Source organism: Tachyglossus aculeatus, chromosome 23 (genome assembly GCF_015852505.1).
Source record: "Tachyglossus aculeatus isolate mTacAcu1 chromosome 23, mTacAcu1.pri, whole genome shotgun sequence".
Lineage (NCBI taxonomy): Eukaryota > Metazoa > Chordata > Mammalia > Monotremata > Tachyglossidae > Tachyglossus > Tachyglossus aculeatus.
In genome coordinates this window covers 17,115,599-17,136,308 of record NC_052088.1, presented here as the reverse complement: position 1 = coordinate 17,136,308, position 20,710 = coordinate 17,115,599, and the positions used below count along the sequence as shown (strand labels likewise).

The 20,710-nt window shown below is 42.6% G+C and overlaps 1 protein-coding gene across 1 annotated transcript in view; it reads left to right on the top strand.

Annotated features, from left to right (window-relative positions):
• Positions 1–20,710, top strand: part of ACOT12 (acyl-CoA thioesterase 12) — a 65,268-nt gene that overhangs the window by 21,974 nt on the left and 22,584 nt on the right. Inside the window, exons 5-6 of the mRNA XM_038765564.1 lie at positions 5,616–5,751; positions 16,669–16,825. Coding sequence (XP_038621492.1) covers positions 5,616–5,751; positions 16,669–16,825 — 293 coding nt within the window. The remainder of the gene's footprint in view (positions 1–5,615; positions 5,752–16,668; positions 16,826–20,710) is intronic.

Below are 20,710 nucleotides of genomic sequence, written 5' to 3'. Positions count from 1 at the left end.
AATAGGGAAACATTTTTTTCTCTGAGCCTTCACCTTCATCCTCCCAGACGCCTTCACCTGCTTCTTTAGCCACAAAGGTGGGAAAAGGCAAATGTCCATTGGAGAGCGCTCCCCGGGATGAAAATCCCCAGCCCGTGGTCTGCCCAGAGCCTTGCCATGAGAAGCAGCGTGGCTCAGTGGAAAGAGCCCGGGCTTTGGAGTCAGAGGTCATGGGTTCAAATTCCGGCTCCGCCAATTGTCAGCTGTGTGACTTTAGGCAAGTCACTTAACTTCTCTGTGACTCAGTTCCCTCATCTGTAAAATGGGGATTAAGACTGTGAGCCCCACGTGGGACAATATGATCACCTTTAATCCCCCTAGTGCTTAGAACAGTGCTTTGCACATAGTAAGTGCTTAACAAATACCATCATTATTACTATTATTATTATGCCCTAGCCAATCAAGCAGAGCCCTGAGACCAAAGATCTTCTTCCTAGTCTTAGGGGCGACTGGGCCGCAGAGGGGCCCTTTCCTGCAGGTGTCTGATGTTGCTCCTGCTCTGAGGTTTTCATCCCAGCACCCCTCGGGGATCCATTGCATGTAGGTAAACTCACCATCTTTTCGCACTCCTGCTGCCACAAGTGGCTTCCCCAACTCAAGTCTGACCACAAACAGGAGGGTACATAGTCAAGCTTGCCTATATCTGAGGGATCCTAACTCCCCACACACCCCTCAACCTCCAGAACATGGGATTGGGCTCTGCACATGGCCATTGACCATTATTATTATTATTATTGCTATTATTATTATTATTATTATTAATGGCAGCAGAGCCTAATGGCTCCACCCTTCTGATGACAGGACACCCCATGTCCCAGAATCTTCTTCAATAGTTTCTCCTGGAAGCTAGGTGATTAAACACCCCTTTAGTTCAGGCTGTCCTGCAGTACCTTTATACTGACTAACCTTCTTTGCCTCTCGGTAAAATTCCCATTCAGTAGCACAACATTCACAACAGTCAGTGAAAGATCAATGACTTGGTCTGAACTTTTGAGCTTACCTGACTCACTGCAGTCTCCGCCTTGCACCCCGGATGATAGTGATTCACTTCAGGATGAAATTGGAAATGATTAACTAGGCTGAAATCCAGCAGGCCAGCATTCAAGCCGGAGACTATGAGCTCTCGGGGTCTAAATCAAGCATATTTTCAGATTTGGTGGTGGTCAGGTAGCACTCTGTTTATGTTCCACAGCAGCCTATTGATTTTTTTCTGTTTATTTATTAAAGAATGTTTTGACAGTCTGATGAAATTTCCCAAAATGATACATGATGGTTTTCTTCAGAGAATTGATGCACTTAGTCTTCACGAGGCAGAAAGCATTTTCAACTGGGAGTGCAACAAAATTCCCCACCTCCCCACCGTAATCGTCAGAAATTTGTACACTCACTGGCTGCCGAATTCTCTTGGAAATGTTATCATCGGGAGAAAAATAATAGAACCTCCAGAGGGACGGTCATACTGATTTTTACTTAACTTGAGAGAAGCAGTGTGGCTCAGTAGAAAGAGCATGGGTTTGGGAATCAGAGGTCATGGGTTCTAATCCCGGCTTTGACACTTGGCAGCTGTGTGACTTTGGGCAAGTCACTTCACTTCTCTGGGCCTCAGTTCCCTCACCTGTAAAATGGAGATTAAGACTGTGAGCCCCACGTGGGACAACCTGATCACCTCCTTGTATCCTCCCCAGTGCTTAAAACAGTGCTTTGCACATAGTAAGTGCTTAACAAATGCCATCACTATTAACTTTTCTGAATTATCAGTGCGTTGGGACAAGAGTGAGCAAGGATCATGTCTACCAACTCTGTCTTATTGTGCTCTTCCAAGCTCTTAGTATAGTGCTCTGTGTCCCATAAGCACTTAATAAGTACCATTGATTGTGGTATTAATTTACACCACAGAGGGTTGCTCACAGATCACTTTCCCCGTGGGTTCACAAACTGAATGGAGCGGACAAAAGAGACCCAGCAGGAAGACAGGGTGGGGATAGGCTTAGTGGGAAAATAGGTGACAACAAGCTTGAGAATTCTCATTTTGGTTTAGAGAAGTTATGATTCCCCTATGCTTGAATAAAAGCAAAAATCACCCATTAGCCGCAGCATTTATACAGCGCCTAATGTGGGAGTGGTAACATGCACTGTCCCTGTCCTAAGAGTTTATAATCTAATGGGGAAAAGTAAACAATAGATTAAAGAATAAGAACGTCTATACAAATAATCAAAATAAATTGATCGTATTTACTGTAGAGCACTGTACTAAGTGCTTGGGAGAGTACAATATAATGAAAGCAATTAAATAGCTAAATAGAGAACACAGGTGCCTACGTAACTGTTAAACTGACAAATGAGGTAACTTGACAAGGAAGGTAGAGATGCCCCTTTGAGGAGGTGGTTTTTGAGATTAAGCTTGGGTTGTCAGAAATGAAAATGAAGACTTGTACTGGCACTGACTAAATCTGTAGCTAGGAATGACAAGGCAGGAATGGGGCTCTTCACGGATGGAGCAGGCCAATAAAGACCAGGAACATGTAACCCCATGTCATTCCAGAGAAAAATGCTGGGTTATCATAGCAGGTAATAATATAATATAATAAAATATAATAACTTGCACTGCTTCTCTCAATAATAAAATAGCAAGTATTATGAGGCAGCATTTTCTAAGTGAGCCTCTTTTTTTTGCATGTCGTGAGGGCAAAAATAGTGTCTGTACTATGCTCAGATCGGTGCCCAGCCTACAGTAGCTGCTCTATATTGATTGAGGGCAAGATCGGCAGTTGGATCTTTCCCTCGGGCAGAGGCTGGTGGAAGTTCAGAGCAGTATTCCATTTATTCCCGTGTATCGCAGTTGGCCTGTGGGATTTCTTAAAGTGCCCCCCTTGTCTTTTAGGATGAGAGTCTTGTGTGGGAATTTGAAAAAGGAAAGGAGTGAGAAGCAGCATGGCCTAGTGAAAACAGTATGGCCTGGGAGTCAGAGGACCTGGGTTCTAATCGCGGCTCTGCCATTTGCTCGCTGTATGACCTTGGGCAAGTCATTTAACTTTTCTCTATGCCTCAGTATCCTCGATTGTAAAATGGGGATTCAATACCGGTTCCTTGTCCTATTTAGCCTGTGAGCCCCATGTGGGACAGGGACTGTGTCCAACCTACTTATTTTGTATCTAGTCTAGCGCTTAGAACAGTGCTTGGCACATAGAAAGCGCGTAATAAATTCCATAAGACTAAGTGGCCACTTGGATGGCAAATAAATAATTGCTCCTCACACGTGAGGCAAAGTGGAAGAATGTGGATGAGATAAGGACTGAACACCCGCAGACTCAAGCTTGGCTTTGGAGGTTGTGGGCTAGTGAGGTTAATAATAACAATAATAATAATAATAATAATAATAATGGCATTTATTAAGCACTTACTATGTGAAAAGCACTGTTCAAAGCGCTGGGGAGGTTACAAGGTGATCAGGTTGTTCCACAGGGGTCTCACGGTCTTCATCCCCATTTTACACCTTTCTCAGTCAAACAATCAATGGTGCAAGAGAGTAAGTAGACACAACACTCGAGGAGCATATACCCTAGCAGGGGAGACTGATATTAAAAGAAGTTACAGACAGAGGAAGCAATCAAGTGTAAAGATATAAGTGCTCTGAGTTGGAGGTGAGTACTTATAAGTGCTTAGGGAGTGGGGGCTCAAGTGCACAAGTAATGCACTTGGAAATAGGATGGGGACTAGAGAAATTAGTCAGGGAAGGCTTCCCGGAGGATTTGTGATTTTAGTAGGGCTTTGAAGATGAGGAGAATGCTGGTCTGTCAGATATAATAATAATAATGGCATTTATTAAGTGCTTACAATGTGCAAAGCACTGTTCTAAGTGCTGGGGAGGTTTCAAGGTGATCAAGTTGTCCCACGGGGGGCTCACAGTCTTAATCCCCCATTTTCCAGATGAGGTAACTGAGGCACAGAGAAGTTAAGTGACTTGCCCAAAGTCACACAGCTGACAATTGGCAGAGCCTGGATTTGAACCCATGACCTCTGACTCCAAAGCCCAGGCTCTTTCCACTGAGCCACGTTGCTTGATGGCAAGGGTTGATGGCAAAAGAGACAAGAGCATGCGACAGTGAGTAGATTGGTATTAGAGGAGCAAAGCGGGCAGCCTGGGTTGCAGTGGGAGAGGAGCAAGAATAAGTGGTGGGGAGAGGACTGATTGAGTCCCTTGAAGACAGTGGTGAGATGGTTTCGTCCGCTGTGGAGATGGGTGGGCTGCCTTTGGGGTTTTTGAGAAGTGGGGAGATGTATGCAGAATGATTTTTTTAGATAAATGATATGGGCAGCAGTATGACCTGGAGAGGCTGGAGTCAAGGAGGTCTGTGATGAAGCTGATGCAGCAGTCGACACAGGTTATCACAAGTACCTTGACCAGCTTGGTAGCAGTTTGAAAGGAGATAAAGGAGTAGATTCTGGTAATGTCATGAGGGTAGGAACAATAAGGATCTGGTGACCGTCTGAATGTGCGGGTTGAGGGAGAAGGATGAATCAAGATTTCTGCCAAGTCTGTGGGCTTTGAGACAAGGAGGATGGTGGCATTGAAAGGAGTGATGGGAAAGTGGGAGGGAGGAGAAGGTTTGTCAGGAAAGATGAGGAGTTCTAGTGGAGATGGAGATTGGGAAAGAGATCTGCCGTTATGTAGGGGGTGGATTTAGTGATCTTTAGGATTAGGAAGCCTTCCTACTCCACAATTTTTGTTAAGAAAATAGAAATTCTCTCTTGCTAAGGGGTAAGCACGGAATTACGATGAAAATAACATGTAAAGGGCCCCACTGAGAGAGGACAGAACAAGTTATAGGGTTTCAGTATTCGGGGTTTCAAATTTACAGGTAGTCAAGTCTGGATGCCCCTATTGTTTTTACTTTTCTGACCAATTGAAAATGTTTTCAACCTTATGAAAATGACGTGTGCCATTAAGGGAAGGTAGGTACGCTATTAGTTTGATTAGAGGATTTATGTTTTTCTCTGGTAATTAAAAGTGTTCATTAATAATAATAATAACAATAATAGTACTTAATAAAGCACTTACTATTTCCCAAGCACTGTTCTAAGCACTGGGGTAGATACAACTTAGTCAGGTTGAACACAATCCCTGTCCCAAATGGGGCTCACAGTCCTAATCCCCATTTTACAGGGGGCCCAGAGAAGTTAAGTAACTTGCCCAAGTTCACACAGTAAACAAATGGCAGAGTTGGGATTAGAAACTAATTATTGCTAATGTGTAAGACTGATTTTTAGATTTTTTAAAATTAAGTTCATTCTAATAGGTCATTCTGAATTGACTTTTCAGGGCACAATTCAAGTAATAATACCATATAAGCTAGAAAGCTCTTCCCATTTTAAATTAGGAAATAAAAGAGGCTACCTTTATTTGCCTTAAGAATTTCTCATATTGTAGTTTCTGTTTAAAACTACATGATAAATTGTAATCAAGAATGCTATTGCAAAAAAAAAAAAACTTCAAGGGTTCTCTGTATTAAAAAAAATCATGCCATCATTTTATTATTTAACCAGAGTCTTTAAATATTCGTCTATTCCTTCCACAGGTTATTTTACAGCCAGTAAAACTTCACACTGGACAAGATTTTTTGGAGTATGATCTTGCGAGTGAACGGAGGAAAGTCCGACTACAGCATGAAGATGCCTTCAACAACTTAATGAAAGAGAATATCAAGCTGAATGGTCAGTAAAACTTTCTAGGAGAAACTTCTAAAATTCTAAGCAATAGTCCAACTGAAAGTTGTGGGGTGTAAGTTGTAACCTTATTAAAAGGACATCTCCTCCAAGAGACATTCCCCAACAAAGCCTTCATTTCCTCTTCTCCCACTCCCTTCTGCATCTCCCTTGTAGTTTGATTTATTCATCCTTTATTCACCTCTCCCTCAGCCCTATAGCACTTATGTACATATCCATAATTGATGTATATCAATGTCTGTCTCCCCCTCTAGCCTGTAAGCTTGTTGGGGGCAGGAAACGTTTCTATAAATTCTGTTATACTGGACTCTCCCAAGCACTTAGGACAGTGCTATGCAAATAAAAAGCACTCACTATATGAAGTTGATTGAGTGGGTTAACTGGTAGACAGGTAAAAAGGAACACTGTTTTAAAAAAAGGTGTGGGGACTGCAATCTAATGGGTTAAGGGAGCAAAAAAGCTGGATAAATTGGTTTTGAAGATCTGGAGGAGACAGTGACTGACAAAATTAGGTTACAATCTATCAGATTGCACACTCCTTGAAGGAAAGAAAAGTGTCTTTTGCTTCTGTTAGATTTTCTTTTGTAGTCACTCAATAAATACCACTATTATTAATAAAATGACCATTAAGATAAACAAATATAAGGTGCAGTTCTGTAACTAGGACATGGCAGACACCCCAGCAGTTTCCACTCTGCTGGGGTGTAGGTGGCGGAAGAATGCTAGGCATGGGATCCCAATCTTGGGTGCTTCTCCTATCTTAATCCTAGCATTCTCTTATTATTTTCTGTTCCACCCATGTCTCACAGCTTCTTTGGTCATTCAGTAGAGGGCCTCCAGGTGGGAGCCATTTCTGATGAGTCTCTAAAAAGTACATTTTGAAAGATGAGAGGCTAAATAAGTGAACCTAGGAGCTTAATTGAAACCCAGGAGGACTCTGAATTCTTAGTGTTTAACTTGCCAGTACTGTAATGGTAGATAGAGGGGATTTTAAAGAGTCATGTCTTTAGATTCATAAATAATAATAATAATGGCACTTATTAAGCACTTACTATGTGCAAAGCACTGTTCTAAGCGCTGGGGAGGTTAGAAGGTGATCAGGTTGTCCCACGGGGGGCTCACAGGCTTAATTCCCATTTTGCAGATGAGGTAACTGAGGCACAGAGAAGTTAAGTGACTTGCCCAAAGTCACAAAGCTGACAAGCGGCAGAGGCGGGATTTGAACCCATGGCCTCTGACTCCAAAGCCCGTGCTCTTTCCACTGAGCTACTTCTCGACAATTCATGATAATTTATGTCAATTTATAGCTGAAAGATGCTACTGCAAGGATAATGACTGGATTTAAGAATAAATGCAGTGTTATTTTCAAATTGTTGCTGGTGCTTCCTTAAGATCGGACCCTTAAGAACGTTTTTGATGAAGCATGTGTATGAGTATAAATACAAATCTTAATCAGTGATATTTGTTGAACACTTACCCTGTGCAGAGCTCAGTATTAAGCACTTGGGGAAGTACAATACAATGGAATTGGTAGACACAATTCCTCATCTTAAGGAATTTAGTGGGGGAGAAAGATATTTAAAATAAATTACAGTGATTATGTACGTAAGTGGGGTAACCATGTTCTTACAGGGTAGACGCAAAGTGCAGAGCTGACAGAAAGGAGAGAGAATACGGTGGGGAAATTAGAGGTTAATTAGGAAGTCTTCTTGGAGGAGATGATTATAGTAAGTCTTTGAAGGGGGGAAAGTGTGGTCTGTCTTGTGTGGCCTTTTTCTGGGACAGTGAAAAGAATAACATTACCTTCTCTTTTCGCCATGAATTTCCACTTAATCAGGCTTCGGGGCAATTTCTAGCAACTGGAAATTATATATTTTCCTCTTGTTTAAATCTTTACAAGAGAAGCTAGCTCAGGTCTTCGTTGCAAGCTCTAAGTTATACTAATTGAATACAAATCTTCCAATTCTAATCATGTTGTGGAAAAGGTGGACTCTCGTTGGAGTTTAGGTCACCTCATATACATATTGATTCATCAATGGTATTTATTGAGCATTTACTGTGTACAAAGCACTGTACAAAGCTCTTGAGACAGTATACTACAATAGATAAGGTAGATAGACCTTACCCCTGCCCACAAGGAGCTTATATTTCAATGCCGCCTGTCCAAAGCTCAAAAGGAGACCTGAGGAACTGCCCTGACCTTTCATATTCATCCAGTTCTACTTAAACATCTTGGGTGCTGACTGGGGCTGTTCAGCTTTCCTTTATGGGGGCAGAGGGAGGTCCTCTCCCGTATGCAGTCTCGTTCCTCACGGAAACCAAAAGCAGGCATTGTCACTTCCTTATTCAATCAGTCCACATCAATCAGTTTATCTTATTTATTGAGCCCTTACTGTGTATGTAACACTTGGGAGAGTACGATACAATAGGGTTGGTAGTTCCCAGCCCACCAGGAGCTTACGGTCTAGATGGGGAGGCAGACATTAAAATAAATTAAAATTATGCACATAAGTGCGGTGGGGCTGAGGGTAGGGTGAATATCAAGTGCTTACAGGGTACAGATCCAAGTGCATAGGTGATGCAGAAGGGAGAGGGAGTAGAGGGAATGAGGGCTTAGTCAGGGAAGGTCTTTTGGAGGAGATGTGATTTTAGAAAGGCTTTGAAGGTGGGAAGAATGGTGGGCTGTTGTATCTAAAGGGGGAGGGAGATCCAGGCCAGGGGGAGGACACGGGCAGGGAGTTGGCGGCAAGATAGGATCGAGGTACAGTGAGTAAGTTGGTGTTGGAGGAGCAAAGCTGTGGACTGGGTTTAATAGGAAATCAACCAGATAAGATCGGAGGTGGAGAGCTGATTGATGGTCAGGAGATTCTGGTAGATGTGGAGGTGGATGAGCAATCCTTGGAGGTTTTTGAGAAGTGGGGCAAGATGAATTGAATGTCTTTTTAGGAAAATGATCCAATCAGCAGAAGGGAGTAAGGACTGGAGTGGGGAGAGACTAAAGACAGGGAGATCAGTGAGGAGGCCGATGCAGTAGTGAAGGTGGGATAGGATCACTGCTTGGGTCAGCATGGTAGCAGTTTGGATGGAGAGGGAAGGTCGGGTTTTAGAATGCCATGAAGGTAGAACTGACAGGATTTGGTGACAGATGGAATATGTGAGTCGAATGAGAGAGATGTGTCGAAGATAATGCCAGCGTTATGGACTTGTGAGATAGGATACTGGTGTTGTCTACATGGACCGCTTTAATAAAATTTTAATTTTGCACAATGCTTTTATTCCCAAAGCACTTTCACATTACTTATCTAACTTTTGCCCACACTAAACCCTTTTGAGTTATGGAAAGGCATATCCACTTTACAAGACAGGAAACTGAGGCATAGAGAGGTTAAGTGACTTGTCCAAGGGCACTCAGCAGACCATTCAACTAATCAATAGCATTTATTTACCATGTACTGTGTGCAGAGCACTGTATTAAGCCCTTGGGAAGGTATGAAGTAGTTGGTAGATTCAATCCCTTAAAGAGCTGACAGCCTAGTGAAGTTTCTAACCCAGCTTCACCACTTATCTGCTGTGTGACATTGGGCAAGTCACTTCACTTCTCTGTGGCTCAGTTACCACATCTGTAAAATGAGGATTGAGACTCTAAGCCCTACATGGGGCAGGGACTGTGTCCAACTCTATTTGCCTGTAAGAGTAGTAATAATAATAGTAGTATTAATGGTATTTGTTAAGCATTTACTATGTGCCAAGCACTTTTCTAAGCACTAGGGTCAATACAAGGTAATCAGTTTGGACAGAGTCCCTGTCCCACTTGAGGCTTACAGTCTTATCCCCATTTTACAGATGAGGTAACTGAGGCACAGAGAAGTGAAGTGACTTGCCCAAGGTCACACAGCAGATAAGTAGTGGAGCCGGGATTAGAACCCATATCCTCTGACTCCCAAGCCCGTGTTGTCACTGCTGCTTGTACACCCCAGCACTAAGTACAGTGCCTGACACATAATAAGCACTTAACAAATACTGCTATTATTATTATTATGGTTATTATTATTAACCTGGCTCCTCCAGCTCCCCGTTCTATGCTCTTTCCACTCAACCATGCTGCCTCCTTGAATGGTCTCTCCATCTCTGTTGTTGCTCTGGTTGATGGTTATAGTAGGAATTGAAAAGTAATTCAACTCATAAGTGTCCTGCCTACAGTAGGTGTTCAATAAATACAGCTGTTGCTGAAAAACAGTCCTTTGTAGATTTTACTTCTGTTTATTCTGATGACTTGACACCTGTCCACATGTTTTGTTTTGTTGTCTGTCTCCCCCTTCTAGACTGTGAGCCCGTTGTTGGGTAGGGACCGTCTCGATAATGTTGCCATATAGAATTCTTTTTGGGTTGCCATATGTTGCCATATGAGTTCTTTCTGGTCAAGGAAAAATCAAATTAAGCAAGCTTGAGTGGCAAAGTTTGTTCTGAAGTTGCAGCTATTTTACAAGCTGTACACATAGATAAACTAGGGACTTTAGACGTTACTCTCTGGGCAGGCACTTTGAGTTCTAGGTAAATTTCAGATTAATTAACGAACAACCATGACTCAGGCTTATCCAGAAACTTATTTCATACATTTGTGCCCCTAGTTCAATGGTGAAGGTGAAAGTGAAAGGAAAAATAGCACAATATGCTCAGTCCATGCCACAATTTCTAGCCAAAACAATTTTGATCAGACCAACATTGGAGAATGCTTTGAGAACATCCAAAGTGCAAGCAATCGATGAGCTGAAATGATCACAGGATGATTGTAAAGCTCTCAAAGTGTCTGTTGCTTTGCCAAAGCAAGTTAACTGGGTACGAGTTGCACTGGTGGAGTGTGCTATAGATAGTCTATTGGATTCATTGGGGTAGGATGGTAGGATTCCTTGTGAACGTTGTCCTCTGCCTCTCAGAGATGAGCTCTCCTGCAGAGTGATAGAGTCCCAAATGTGAGAGAACACTCTTTTACTTTAGTGAGGATGGTAATAAGCTTAATGCCTATGGGAGGCACAATGACAAATCTGCTCCTTTGTGTTGGGTAAGCCTATCCTTTTTCAGATTAGCACTGGGACAAAAGGGTATTATTTCCTGGAGGAGGATAGGGATCCAGCTCTTCAAGTTATCTGGTTATCTATTCATCAGAATAGTTATTCTAAAACATCAAATGGGGAAATCTTGAGAAAGTTTTCTCCAAGAATCTCTCCGGAAGCCTGAAGAAGGGGCTGACCACTGATTGAAAATCCTATTGGAGACAGCATAGTGGGCTAAAGGGACCGATCCATTGATCGATCCGAACTGTTTATTTATTCATTCAATTGTATTTATTGAGCGCTTACTGTGTGCAGAGCACTGCACTAAGCACTTGGGAAGTCCAAGTTGGCAACATATAGAGACGGTCCCTACCCAACAACGGGCTCACAGTCTAGAAGGGGGAGGCAGGCAACAAAACAAAACATGTGGACAGATGTCAAGTCATCAGAATAAACAGAAGTAAAGCTAGGTGCACAGCATATACTGCACTTCAGAGAGTCCAATAGAAGTAGAAGACCCCTGTTCCCAGTAGTTAGAAAAGATAAACATTAAAATAATCTCTGGATAGGATGAAATAGTACAGTAGAAAGATAGGTACATAAGTACTATGGGGAAGGAAGGTTTGGGGTGTTCTCACACCCAAATACTAAAGTGACACGGAACTGCTGAAGTGGCCATTGGGGAAATATAAGGGGAAGATGGTAGAAATCTCCTTAAGGAGTGATTTCAGAAGGGCTCTAAAGATGGGGAGAATAGTGGTAGGTCAGATGTGAAGGGGAAGCACTTCTAGGCATGAATCAGAGACTGAGGTGATCAAGAGGTCAGTAGCAAGGGAGGCGAGATTGATGGATAGTGAGTAGGTTTAGCTTAAATGGAACAAAGAATGTGAACTGAGGTATAATGGGAGAAGAGAGTAGATTAGTAGGAGGGAGAAATTCATTCATTCAATCGTATTTATTGAGCACTTACTGTATGCAGAGCACTGTACTAAGCGTTTGGGAAGTATAGGTTGGCAACATATAGGGACAGTCTCTACCCAACAGTGGGCTCACAGTCTAGAAGGGGGAGAAATCTGATTGAATGTCTTCCGGTAGCAGTTTCTGCTTGATACAGAGAGCAATGTACAACATTTAGAGGTTTTTGAGGAGTGGGAAGACATGTGCAGAATAATGTCATATAATGTTGATCTGCTCAGCAGAGTGAAGTATGTATTGAACAGGGGAGAGAATGAAGGCAAGCAAGTCAGCGAGGAGGCTAGTGAGTAGTCAAGCCAGGACAATGTGCTTGAACCAGCGTGGTTACCATTTGGATGGAGAGGATGGGACATGTTCTGGAGATGATGTGGAGGAAGACCTGACAGTTTGGTGGCAGACTGAATATGAGGGTTGAAAGAGAGGGGAGAGTCCACGATACTGCCATGGTTATGAGTGTCACAGACTGGGAAGGTGGTGGTGTGGTCAACTTAGATGGGAAAGTTCATTGGTTTAAGCACTTGTCATAGCCCATCTCAATTTCTGTATCAGCCTCCTCACTGATCACCCTGACTTCAGTCCAACTTCATTCTGTTATCTAAACCATTGTGCCTTTGTCTCCCCACTCCTCAAACACCTTCATGGGAACTGCCCATCTATATCCACATCATGCAGAAACTCCTCACCATTTGCTTTAAGGCACTCAATTAGCTCTCCCCCACACATCTTTGCTCCTCTCCCACTACCAACTTGCCCACATTCCTCTAAAAGCAACATACTCATTCCCTCTCCCTAATGTCGCTCAAAAAACCTGTAGTTCAGGCCCTTCCTCCTGGAACTACCTCCTTTTAACAAGCAACTGACCACTACTCTCCCTATCTTCAGGGCCCTACTGAAATTAGGGCAGTGTGGCCTGGAGTCAGAGGTTCTGGGTTCTAATACTGGCTCTGCTGGTTCCCTGCTGTGTCACCTTGAGCAAGTCACTTAACTTATCTGGGTCTCAGTTTGCTCATCTGTACAACAGGGATTCAATTCCTGTTCTCCCTCCTACGTAAACTGTAAGCCCCATGTGGGACAGGGACTATGTCCAACCCGATTAGGTTCTACCTTTGCCAGTGCTTAGAACAATGCTTGACGGATAGTAACCAGTTAGCAAATATAATAATAATAATAATAATTGCATATCCTCCAGGAAACTTTCTCTAATTTCTCTTCTCCCCACCCTACTTTACCTTTCTTAGCGTGTTGCCTATGCATTTGAGTCTTAAGCACTTATGCACATATCTTTATACATGATTGCTTCCCCTACCTGTAATTTTAATGCCTCTCTCCCCGACTAGAGTGTAAGCTCCTTGAGGGCAGAGACTGTGGCTCTTATCTCTGTTATATTCTCCCAAGCACTTAGTACAGTGCACGGCACACAGTAAATGTTCAATGTATATCATTGATTGAGGTGGGGGAGAGGATTTGGAAGGGAAGAGGTGTTCAGCTTTGGACAAATAGAGTTTAAGGTGCCAGCCTCTGGATTATTCATTCATTCATTCAATCATATTTATTGAGCACTTACTGTGTGCAGAGCACTGTACTAAGCACTTGGGAAGTACAAGTTGGCAACATATAGAGACGGTCCCTACCCAACAGTGGGCTCACAGTCTAGAAGGGGGAGACAGAGAACAAAACAAAACATATGGACAAAATAAAATAAATAGAATATGTACAAGTAAAATAAATAGAGTAATAAAAAAATTACTCTAGTAATGACATTGCTTATGTTCTTACAAGTGTGAAGCTCTTCTCAGAATATTTTATTGGGAATGGGGAAGTAGGTACAATTACCAAATAAATAAATTGCAATGAAGGGAAGGAGGAGAGAGGAGAGAGGAAAGAGGAGAGGGAGAACAGGTTCGCTGAAAAAAAAAGCAGATATCTCCATGGGTAAGAAAGTGGTATGAATGAAGGTCAGCATCCCGCTAGTCTGTGATTTTCTGATTCAGTCCATTCCCGGAATATCTCCTCAAGAGGAAACGGTAAGACATAAAGAACCTTCTTGATGTCCCTTATTCATCATCCCACAGGCTACGTCAAGATGTTTTCTTCTCTACAACCCAAATGACGATGTTTCTGTCTGGATACACTGCACACTCAGCTCAGGTTCCAACAGACCTGGATGTGTTCTTTCTGTTGTGTACATCCATCCTTAACAATAACGTTTGTGTAATTTAAACCTAGTTAATGACTTAGATGATGATGCCGGAAGCATAATTGAATACATTTTACTTCTTCTGCAGGCAGAGTACATTGTGTCTCCATTGCTGCCAGAAAGAATCATATTTGTCAGAAAATCAAGCAGATATGATTCAGAAGAAGTAGGACCCAAAGTATAGCATGATGGTGCCCCTTTAGCCCATGACTGCACTTTTGTCCAAATGCAGTAATATTTCCACAGAATGCAGTATTCTCATGCTGAATGGTTTGTAACTCAGGCACACCTGTATTCCACAAAAATTTTAAAGTAGTGTCCATTGGTCTTTTCACTTCAGCTACCATTGTTTAGAGGTTCCTCTTAACTTGCCCATCTATCCCCTGGTAAGCATCCCTTTCTAGAATAATTTCTCCATCGTATTTATTGTGTGCAGTACACTGAAGTTGAGAGAGTATAATAGGCTTAGTAGACAGGATCCTCCCCTCTCAGGGTTGCACCTGGAGAGTTTCCAGTACTTTACCAGTCTCGACTACAGAAGGGAGAGTCAAGCAGAGCCATAGCTATTCCATTCCTGGCTTGGGCCGAGTGGAAGGCAATCTGCTACAAGTCAAAACTCACCTGTGCTGGGCAGCAGTGCCATGGGAGAGATTCGAGGGTGGAGACTCAAGTTTACTATGCAGAAGGAGGCAATCATAAACCACGAGTGGATTTTTACCAAGAAAACCCTATGGATAGACTACCAGAACGATTACAGATGGACATGGGGCGTTCTGGGAGAGATGTGGGAGAGAAGCAGCGTGGCTCAGTGGAAAGAGCACAGGCTTTGGAGTCGGAGGTCATGGGTTCGTATCCCAGCTCTGCCACTTATCAGCTGTGTGACTTTGGGCAAGTCACTTCAATTCTCTGGGCCTCAGTTCCCTCATCTGGAAAATGGGGATTAAGACTGTGAGCCCCCCATGGGACAACCTGATCTCCTTGTTACCTCCCCAGTGCTTAGAACAGTGCTTGCACATAGTAAGCGCTTAACAAATACCATTATTTTTGAAGCAGCGTGGCTTAGTGGAAAGAGCCCGGGCTTGGGAGTCAGAGGTCATGGGTTCAAATCCCCACTCTGCCACTTGTCAGCTATGTGACCTTGGGCAAGCCACTTAACTTCTGTGTGCCTCAGTTACCTCATCTGGAAAATGGGGATGAAGACTGTGATCCCCACGTGGGACAAACTGATCACCTTGTATCCCCCAAGCACTTCGAACAGTGCTTTGCACATAGTAAGCGCTTAACAAATACCATCATTATTATTATTATTATTATTATTATTATTATTATTATGTGTCCGGGGTGACACTATGGGTTGGAGATGACTCTACAGCATACGACAAGACAAGGCAGGATCCATACCATTGAAGATCTTACACTCTTCCTTAGCCATTTTGGTTTTAGAAGTGGGGATAATTTTGCTTTTTTATGAAAGCCAGTTTTGGGCCGACAGTCATAGAGGGAAGACCGAGGATTCTAGAGCTAAGAACACTCTTAAGGCCCCACCACTCCTGCTGTACCATCCTCTCCCTCTCTCCACTTAATCCCCTACTCCTGCCCTTTTCCCTCACCACTTCTAGTTTTCCAGGAGCACCGCAGTAGTTGGAGAAGGGGTGGCGTTGCCAGATTGACAGTTGAATGTTCTTGGCCTGTTCGTTCATTCAGTTGTATTTATTGAGCGCTTACTGCACTGTACTAAGAGCTTGGGAAGTACAAGTTGGCTATATATAGAGACGCTCCCTGCCACGTATGTCTCCTACTTTTACTCTCACTCCAGTGCATGTGCGACCCCCCGCCGCCAACCCCACTTCTTTCTGCCTCTGCAGCTCCCTGTTCAGCGATGGTGGGGAGCAATGGAAGAGAAGTAGGGGTGCTCGCAGTGGCAATGGTCAGCACTTCAATCCCCAGTGCTCCATGCCCCTGGCAGGAGATTGATTACACCCAGAGCATGGCTCTATCTGAGACCCAAAATAATAATAGTAATTGTGGTATTTGTTATGTGCCAGGCACTGTACTAAGCCCTGGGGTAGATACAAGATAATAGCACTGGCCAAGGTCCCTGTTCTACCTAGGGCTCATAGTCTTCATCCCCATTTTGTACCGAGAAACCGAGGCACAGAGAAATGAAGTAACTTGTCCATGGTCACACAGCAGATAGAGAATGGGCCTGAGAGTCAGAAGGACCTGGAATCTAATCCCGGCTCCTCCACTCGTCTGCTGTGTGACCTTGGGAAAGTCACTTAACTTCTCTATGCTTCAGTTACCTCATCTGTAAAATGGGAGTGAAGACTGTGATTCCCATGTGAGACAGGGACCGTGTCCAACCCGATTATCTTATATCTACCCCTTGCACTTAGAACAGTGCTTGACATCACCTGTCTACATGTTTTGTCACCTGTCTACATGTTTTGTTTTGTTGTCTGTCTCCCCCTTGTAGACTGTGAGCCCATTGTTGGGTAGGGGCCGTCTCTATATGTTACCGACTTGTACTTCCCAAGCGCTTAGTACAGTACTCTGCACACAGTTAGTGCTCAATAAATACGATTGAATGAATGAATGAATGAATTCAATTAGCGCTTAACAAATACCATTTTAAAAAGTGGCTAATGCTGCCCCAATTAATATTTCAAATTTGTGTTCTAGGTGCTGAGTGTGACCAAGGGGAGGCTGTGGTTTCAACCAGCCACACCAGTGTCCAGAGCATTGAACTTGTCCTCCCGCCTCATGGAAACCACAGTGGAAGCACATTTGGTGGCCAGATTATGGCTTGGATGGAGACAGTGGCCACCATTTCAGCAAGGTTGGCCCTCAATTTTTGGCCTTTGGTTTGGGAACCTGTCTTGTGGGAAACCTCTGCTATTTCTCTCCAAAGATGCTTTTCTGAATGACAAAAGAATTAGGAAGAGCTGTCTGGCAGGGATAGACAACAGCATGGCTCAGTGGAAAGAGCCCGAGATTTGGAGTCAGAGGTCATTGGTTCAAATCTCGGCTCTGCCACTTGTCAGCTGTGTGGCTTTGGGCAAGTCACCTAACTTCTCTGTGCCTCAGTTACCTCATCTGTAAAATGGGGATTAATACTGTGAGCCCCACGTGGGACAACCTGATCACCTTGTAAACTCCCCAGCGCTTAGAACAGTGCTTTGCACATAGTAAGTACTTAATAAATGCCATAATTCTGATTATTATTATTATAGAGAGAAAATAGAGTTGGATAAGAGGAGAGAGAAAGCACTGCTTTTCATGAAAGTTGGAAAACAAGTAAATGCTTCTCCTGTTCTTTACATGATAAATCTGACACTTTGTCCAAAAGGGAAAATTTTGAGCTTCCAGATCAAAAGAAAAACTGAAGTGACAGTTGTAAGGATTTTATTTTGAATTATCAATGCTAATTTTATAACACTGAGAAACAATGGTTTACTGCATAGAAAGAGAAAACAATCTTTCTCTCTTGAAAAAATGTTTGGTGGTGTTTCAAAACTATTGTAACACAACTCACAATTAGATCTGACCTTTGAAGACGCCTGTTGGAATTGCCATAGCCGAACGCTTAAATAGAGAATGAGGGGAGCAGAAAGCAATATTTGGAAAACCAAATTTGAAAATCTTTTCAGGTTCCAAAATATTACTCTTTTTCTTTAAATAAGTTGGAGATAAATTAGCAGTACTGTAGTTGTCCAGGCCAGCATTTTATGCAACCAGCGCAAATAGTTCAATAGTATCTTTTGGAGAAAATAAAAAAAAAACACCAAAAGGGCAGGGATTGGTAAAATCACATTTGTTGTGAATTTTGCACAGAAAAATGTTGCTATGGAAATGAGATTTATTGTACCTAGGGAAAATAATCAATCAATCATATTTATTGAGCGCTTACTGTGTGCAGAGCACTGTACTAAGCGCTTGGGAAGTACAAGTTGGCAACATATAGAGACAGTCCCTACCCAACATTGGGCTCACAGTCTAGAAATAAGTATCTTTGCCATAAGTGCTGTTTTAACTGTACAAAACATAGCCAATTAAACAGTGGTGTCATTTTATGAATTGAACAATGGTGAAATGTTTCTGCCCAGAGTAAGTGTATAGCTTGAAATATAGAAAATGAAAGAAGCATCATTTTTCTAATTTAAAATGGTCATTTCACAATTTCCCAGACATGGTGTAAGCTTCAGTAAATGCAACCTAGCATCTTTCAAGCAAACCCAGAAAAGTTTTTGTGTGAAGAAAATCAATTAGCTTTACCCTTTTGATGTGTGCCTAAATTCTGTTAACAGTGAAAGGGAGGAATCAGTGACATGGGTTAATAGTGACTGAAAGGCAGGGCATCTCTTGTATGACTGTCCAAGCCTCCTTTATAAATGCAGAGCTCACTTAGGTATGGTTTGTGATGCAGAGAGACCTCTAATAGGAACTAAATGATTGTTAGGACTGTTTCTATTTGGGTACAGGGAAGGGTGTTATTTGCAAATGCTCTGGAAGATATGGGACCAATTCAAGGCCAAGTGGGCATTTTATAAAACCCTGGAGACAGGGCTGCATTTTTGCAGATATCCCACTGGGCCTTGGGAGAAAGTCTCATATTTTAGGCACACCTTAGAAACAGCATGGCATAGTGCATGATCCTAGGAATCAAGGGACCTGGGTTTTAATTAATTCAATTGTATTTATTGGGCGCTTATTATGTGCAGAGCACTGTACTAAGTGCTTGGGAAGTACAAGTTGGCAATATGTAGAGACGGTCCCTACCCAACAACGGGCTCACAGTCTGCTCTGCCATTTGTCTCCTGTGTGACTTTGGGTAACTCACTTCACCGTGCCTCATTTACCTCAACTGTCAAATGGTGATTCAATGCCTGTTACCTCTCCTACTTAGAGTACGAGCCCCATGTTGGGACCTGATGATCTTTTATCTACTCCAGCATTTAGTACAGTGCTTGGCACATAGTAAGTGCATAACAGATATTATTATTATTATCACTACTTAGCTTCAGGCCAGTAGGCCAGGTCAGCGAAGGAGCTGAGAGTAAAGGAAACGGCAGAACAGGGAAGGAAAAGTTGTCAGAGTAATGATTCTCTGAAGAAAGTTACTAGAAAGCCACAGTTCTATCCGGGTTCAATGCCACATAGATAATGGAGTTCAGGTTGTCCATCTCCGGGTAAAAATCGGTCATGGAGCTGACAGAATCTACAGAGACCCAGTGAGGAAATGGGAAAGTGACAAAAATGGAAATTAAGGCAGATCATTAAAGAGGAATTTTCTCCCATGGTGGTAGTGCTACAAAATTAGAAAAGCTTCAGGCAGAAAGGAGTTGCACGAAGACATAAAAAGTAACAAAAAAACCCCAACCTCTTCCATTCTATTAGGCAGAAAGGAGATACACAAAGACATAAAAAGTAACAAAAAAAACTCTATTCTATTAGGCAAAACAGGAGCACTAGTGAGAATGTCACCAATCTGGTAGACAGATAGGAAAAGCGTCTGCCTTTTCAGTTTCCTGTTGAGTTTTTTGGTTTTCACTCATGTCTTTATGAAGTAGTCAATTCTGAACAGATGACCAAAGCCCTCCCCACTTGATAAGGAAGACAATCTTGCAAATGGAGAAAGCTTGTTGAGAGACTCTACAGAAACCTGCCTGTATTTAAATTGATGCAACCTTTCATCCTGAGGGCATTAAAGAAATTGGAGGATGCTATTACCTCCTTCCCCTCCCCACAGCACCTGTATGTATGTATATATGTTTGTACGTATTTATTAATCTATTTTATTTGTACATATTTATTCTATTTATTTTATTAATATGTTTTGTTTTGTTGTCTGTCTCCCCCCTCTAGACTGTGAGCCCACTATTGGGTAGGGACCGTCTCTATATGCTGCCAACTTGTACTTCCCAAGCGCTTAGTACAGTGCTCTGCGCACAGTAAGCACTCAGTAAATACGATTGAATGAATGAATGCTATTGCGGAGCTATTAGCTATTATTTCTGAAAACCCGTGGAGGATTGGGAATTCCCTGAGAATTAGGAAGAGGCTTATCTTTGAAATGGGAGAAAAGAGACAATAAGAGATGTTCCTCATCCTCCAACCCAACCTTTATGATTATTCGTCTGTGGCAAGTTTTAACGAACCTCTCTTCTTTACCTATTCCATCACTTATTTTGTACGTTGCAGTTCATTTTCGAAAATGTAGCTAATCACAGGCACTAGATGGCTCCCATGTTCCCAGCCGATGTTAACTAAAAGTGTCATAAGTACACACATTTCTGCTGTAACCCGTGTCTTCGCCACGAGTTTTGGCTAGAACACCTTTAGGAAATTAGGGAACTCTCCACCCGACAGCCTAAGCCTGTTGGATTTAGCACTCTGCAATACTGGAAGAAACAGTTTGTGTATTTGCGCAAGAGGGATAGACCCATTGAGTATTGCAACATGAATTTTCCTTAATGGGGGGCTTTTCAAAAACGTAATCCCCACATTATCAATCAATCAGTCAATCATATTGAGCCCTTTCCTGTGTGCGGAGCACCGTACTAAGTGCTTGAAAGTTGGTAGACACGTTACCTGCCCACCAGGAGCTTACAAGAGAGATGGACATTAAAATAAATTAAATTATGAGAAACATTAAAATTCTAAGAGAGTTGGGGGTACTCTGAGAGAAAATAACCCTCGAATATATGCCTTTTCACATATTCAG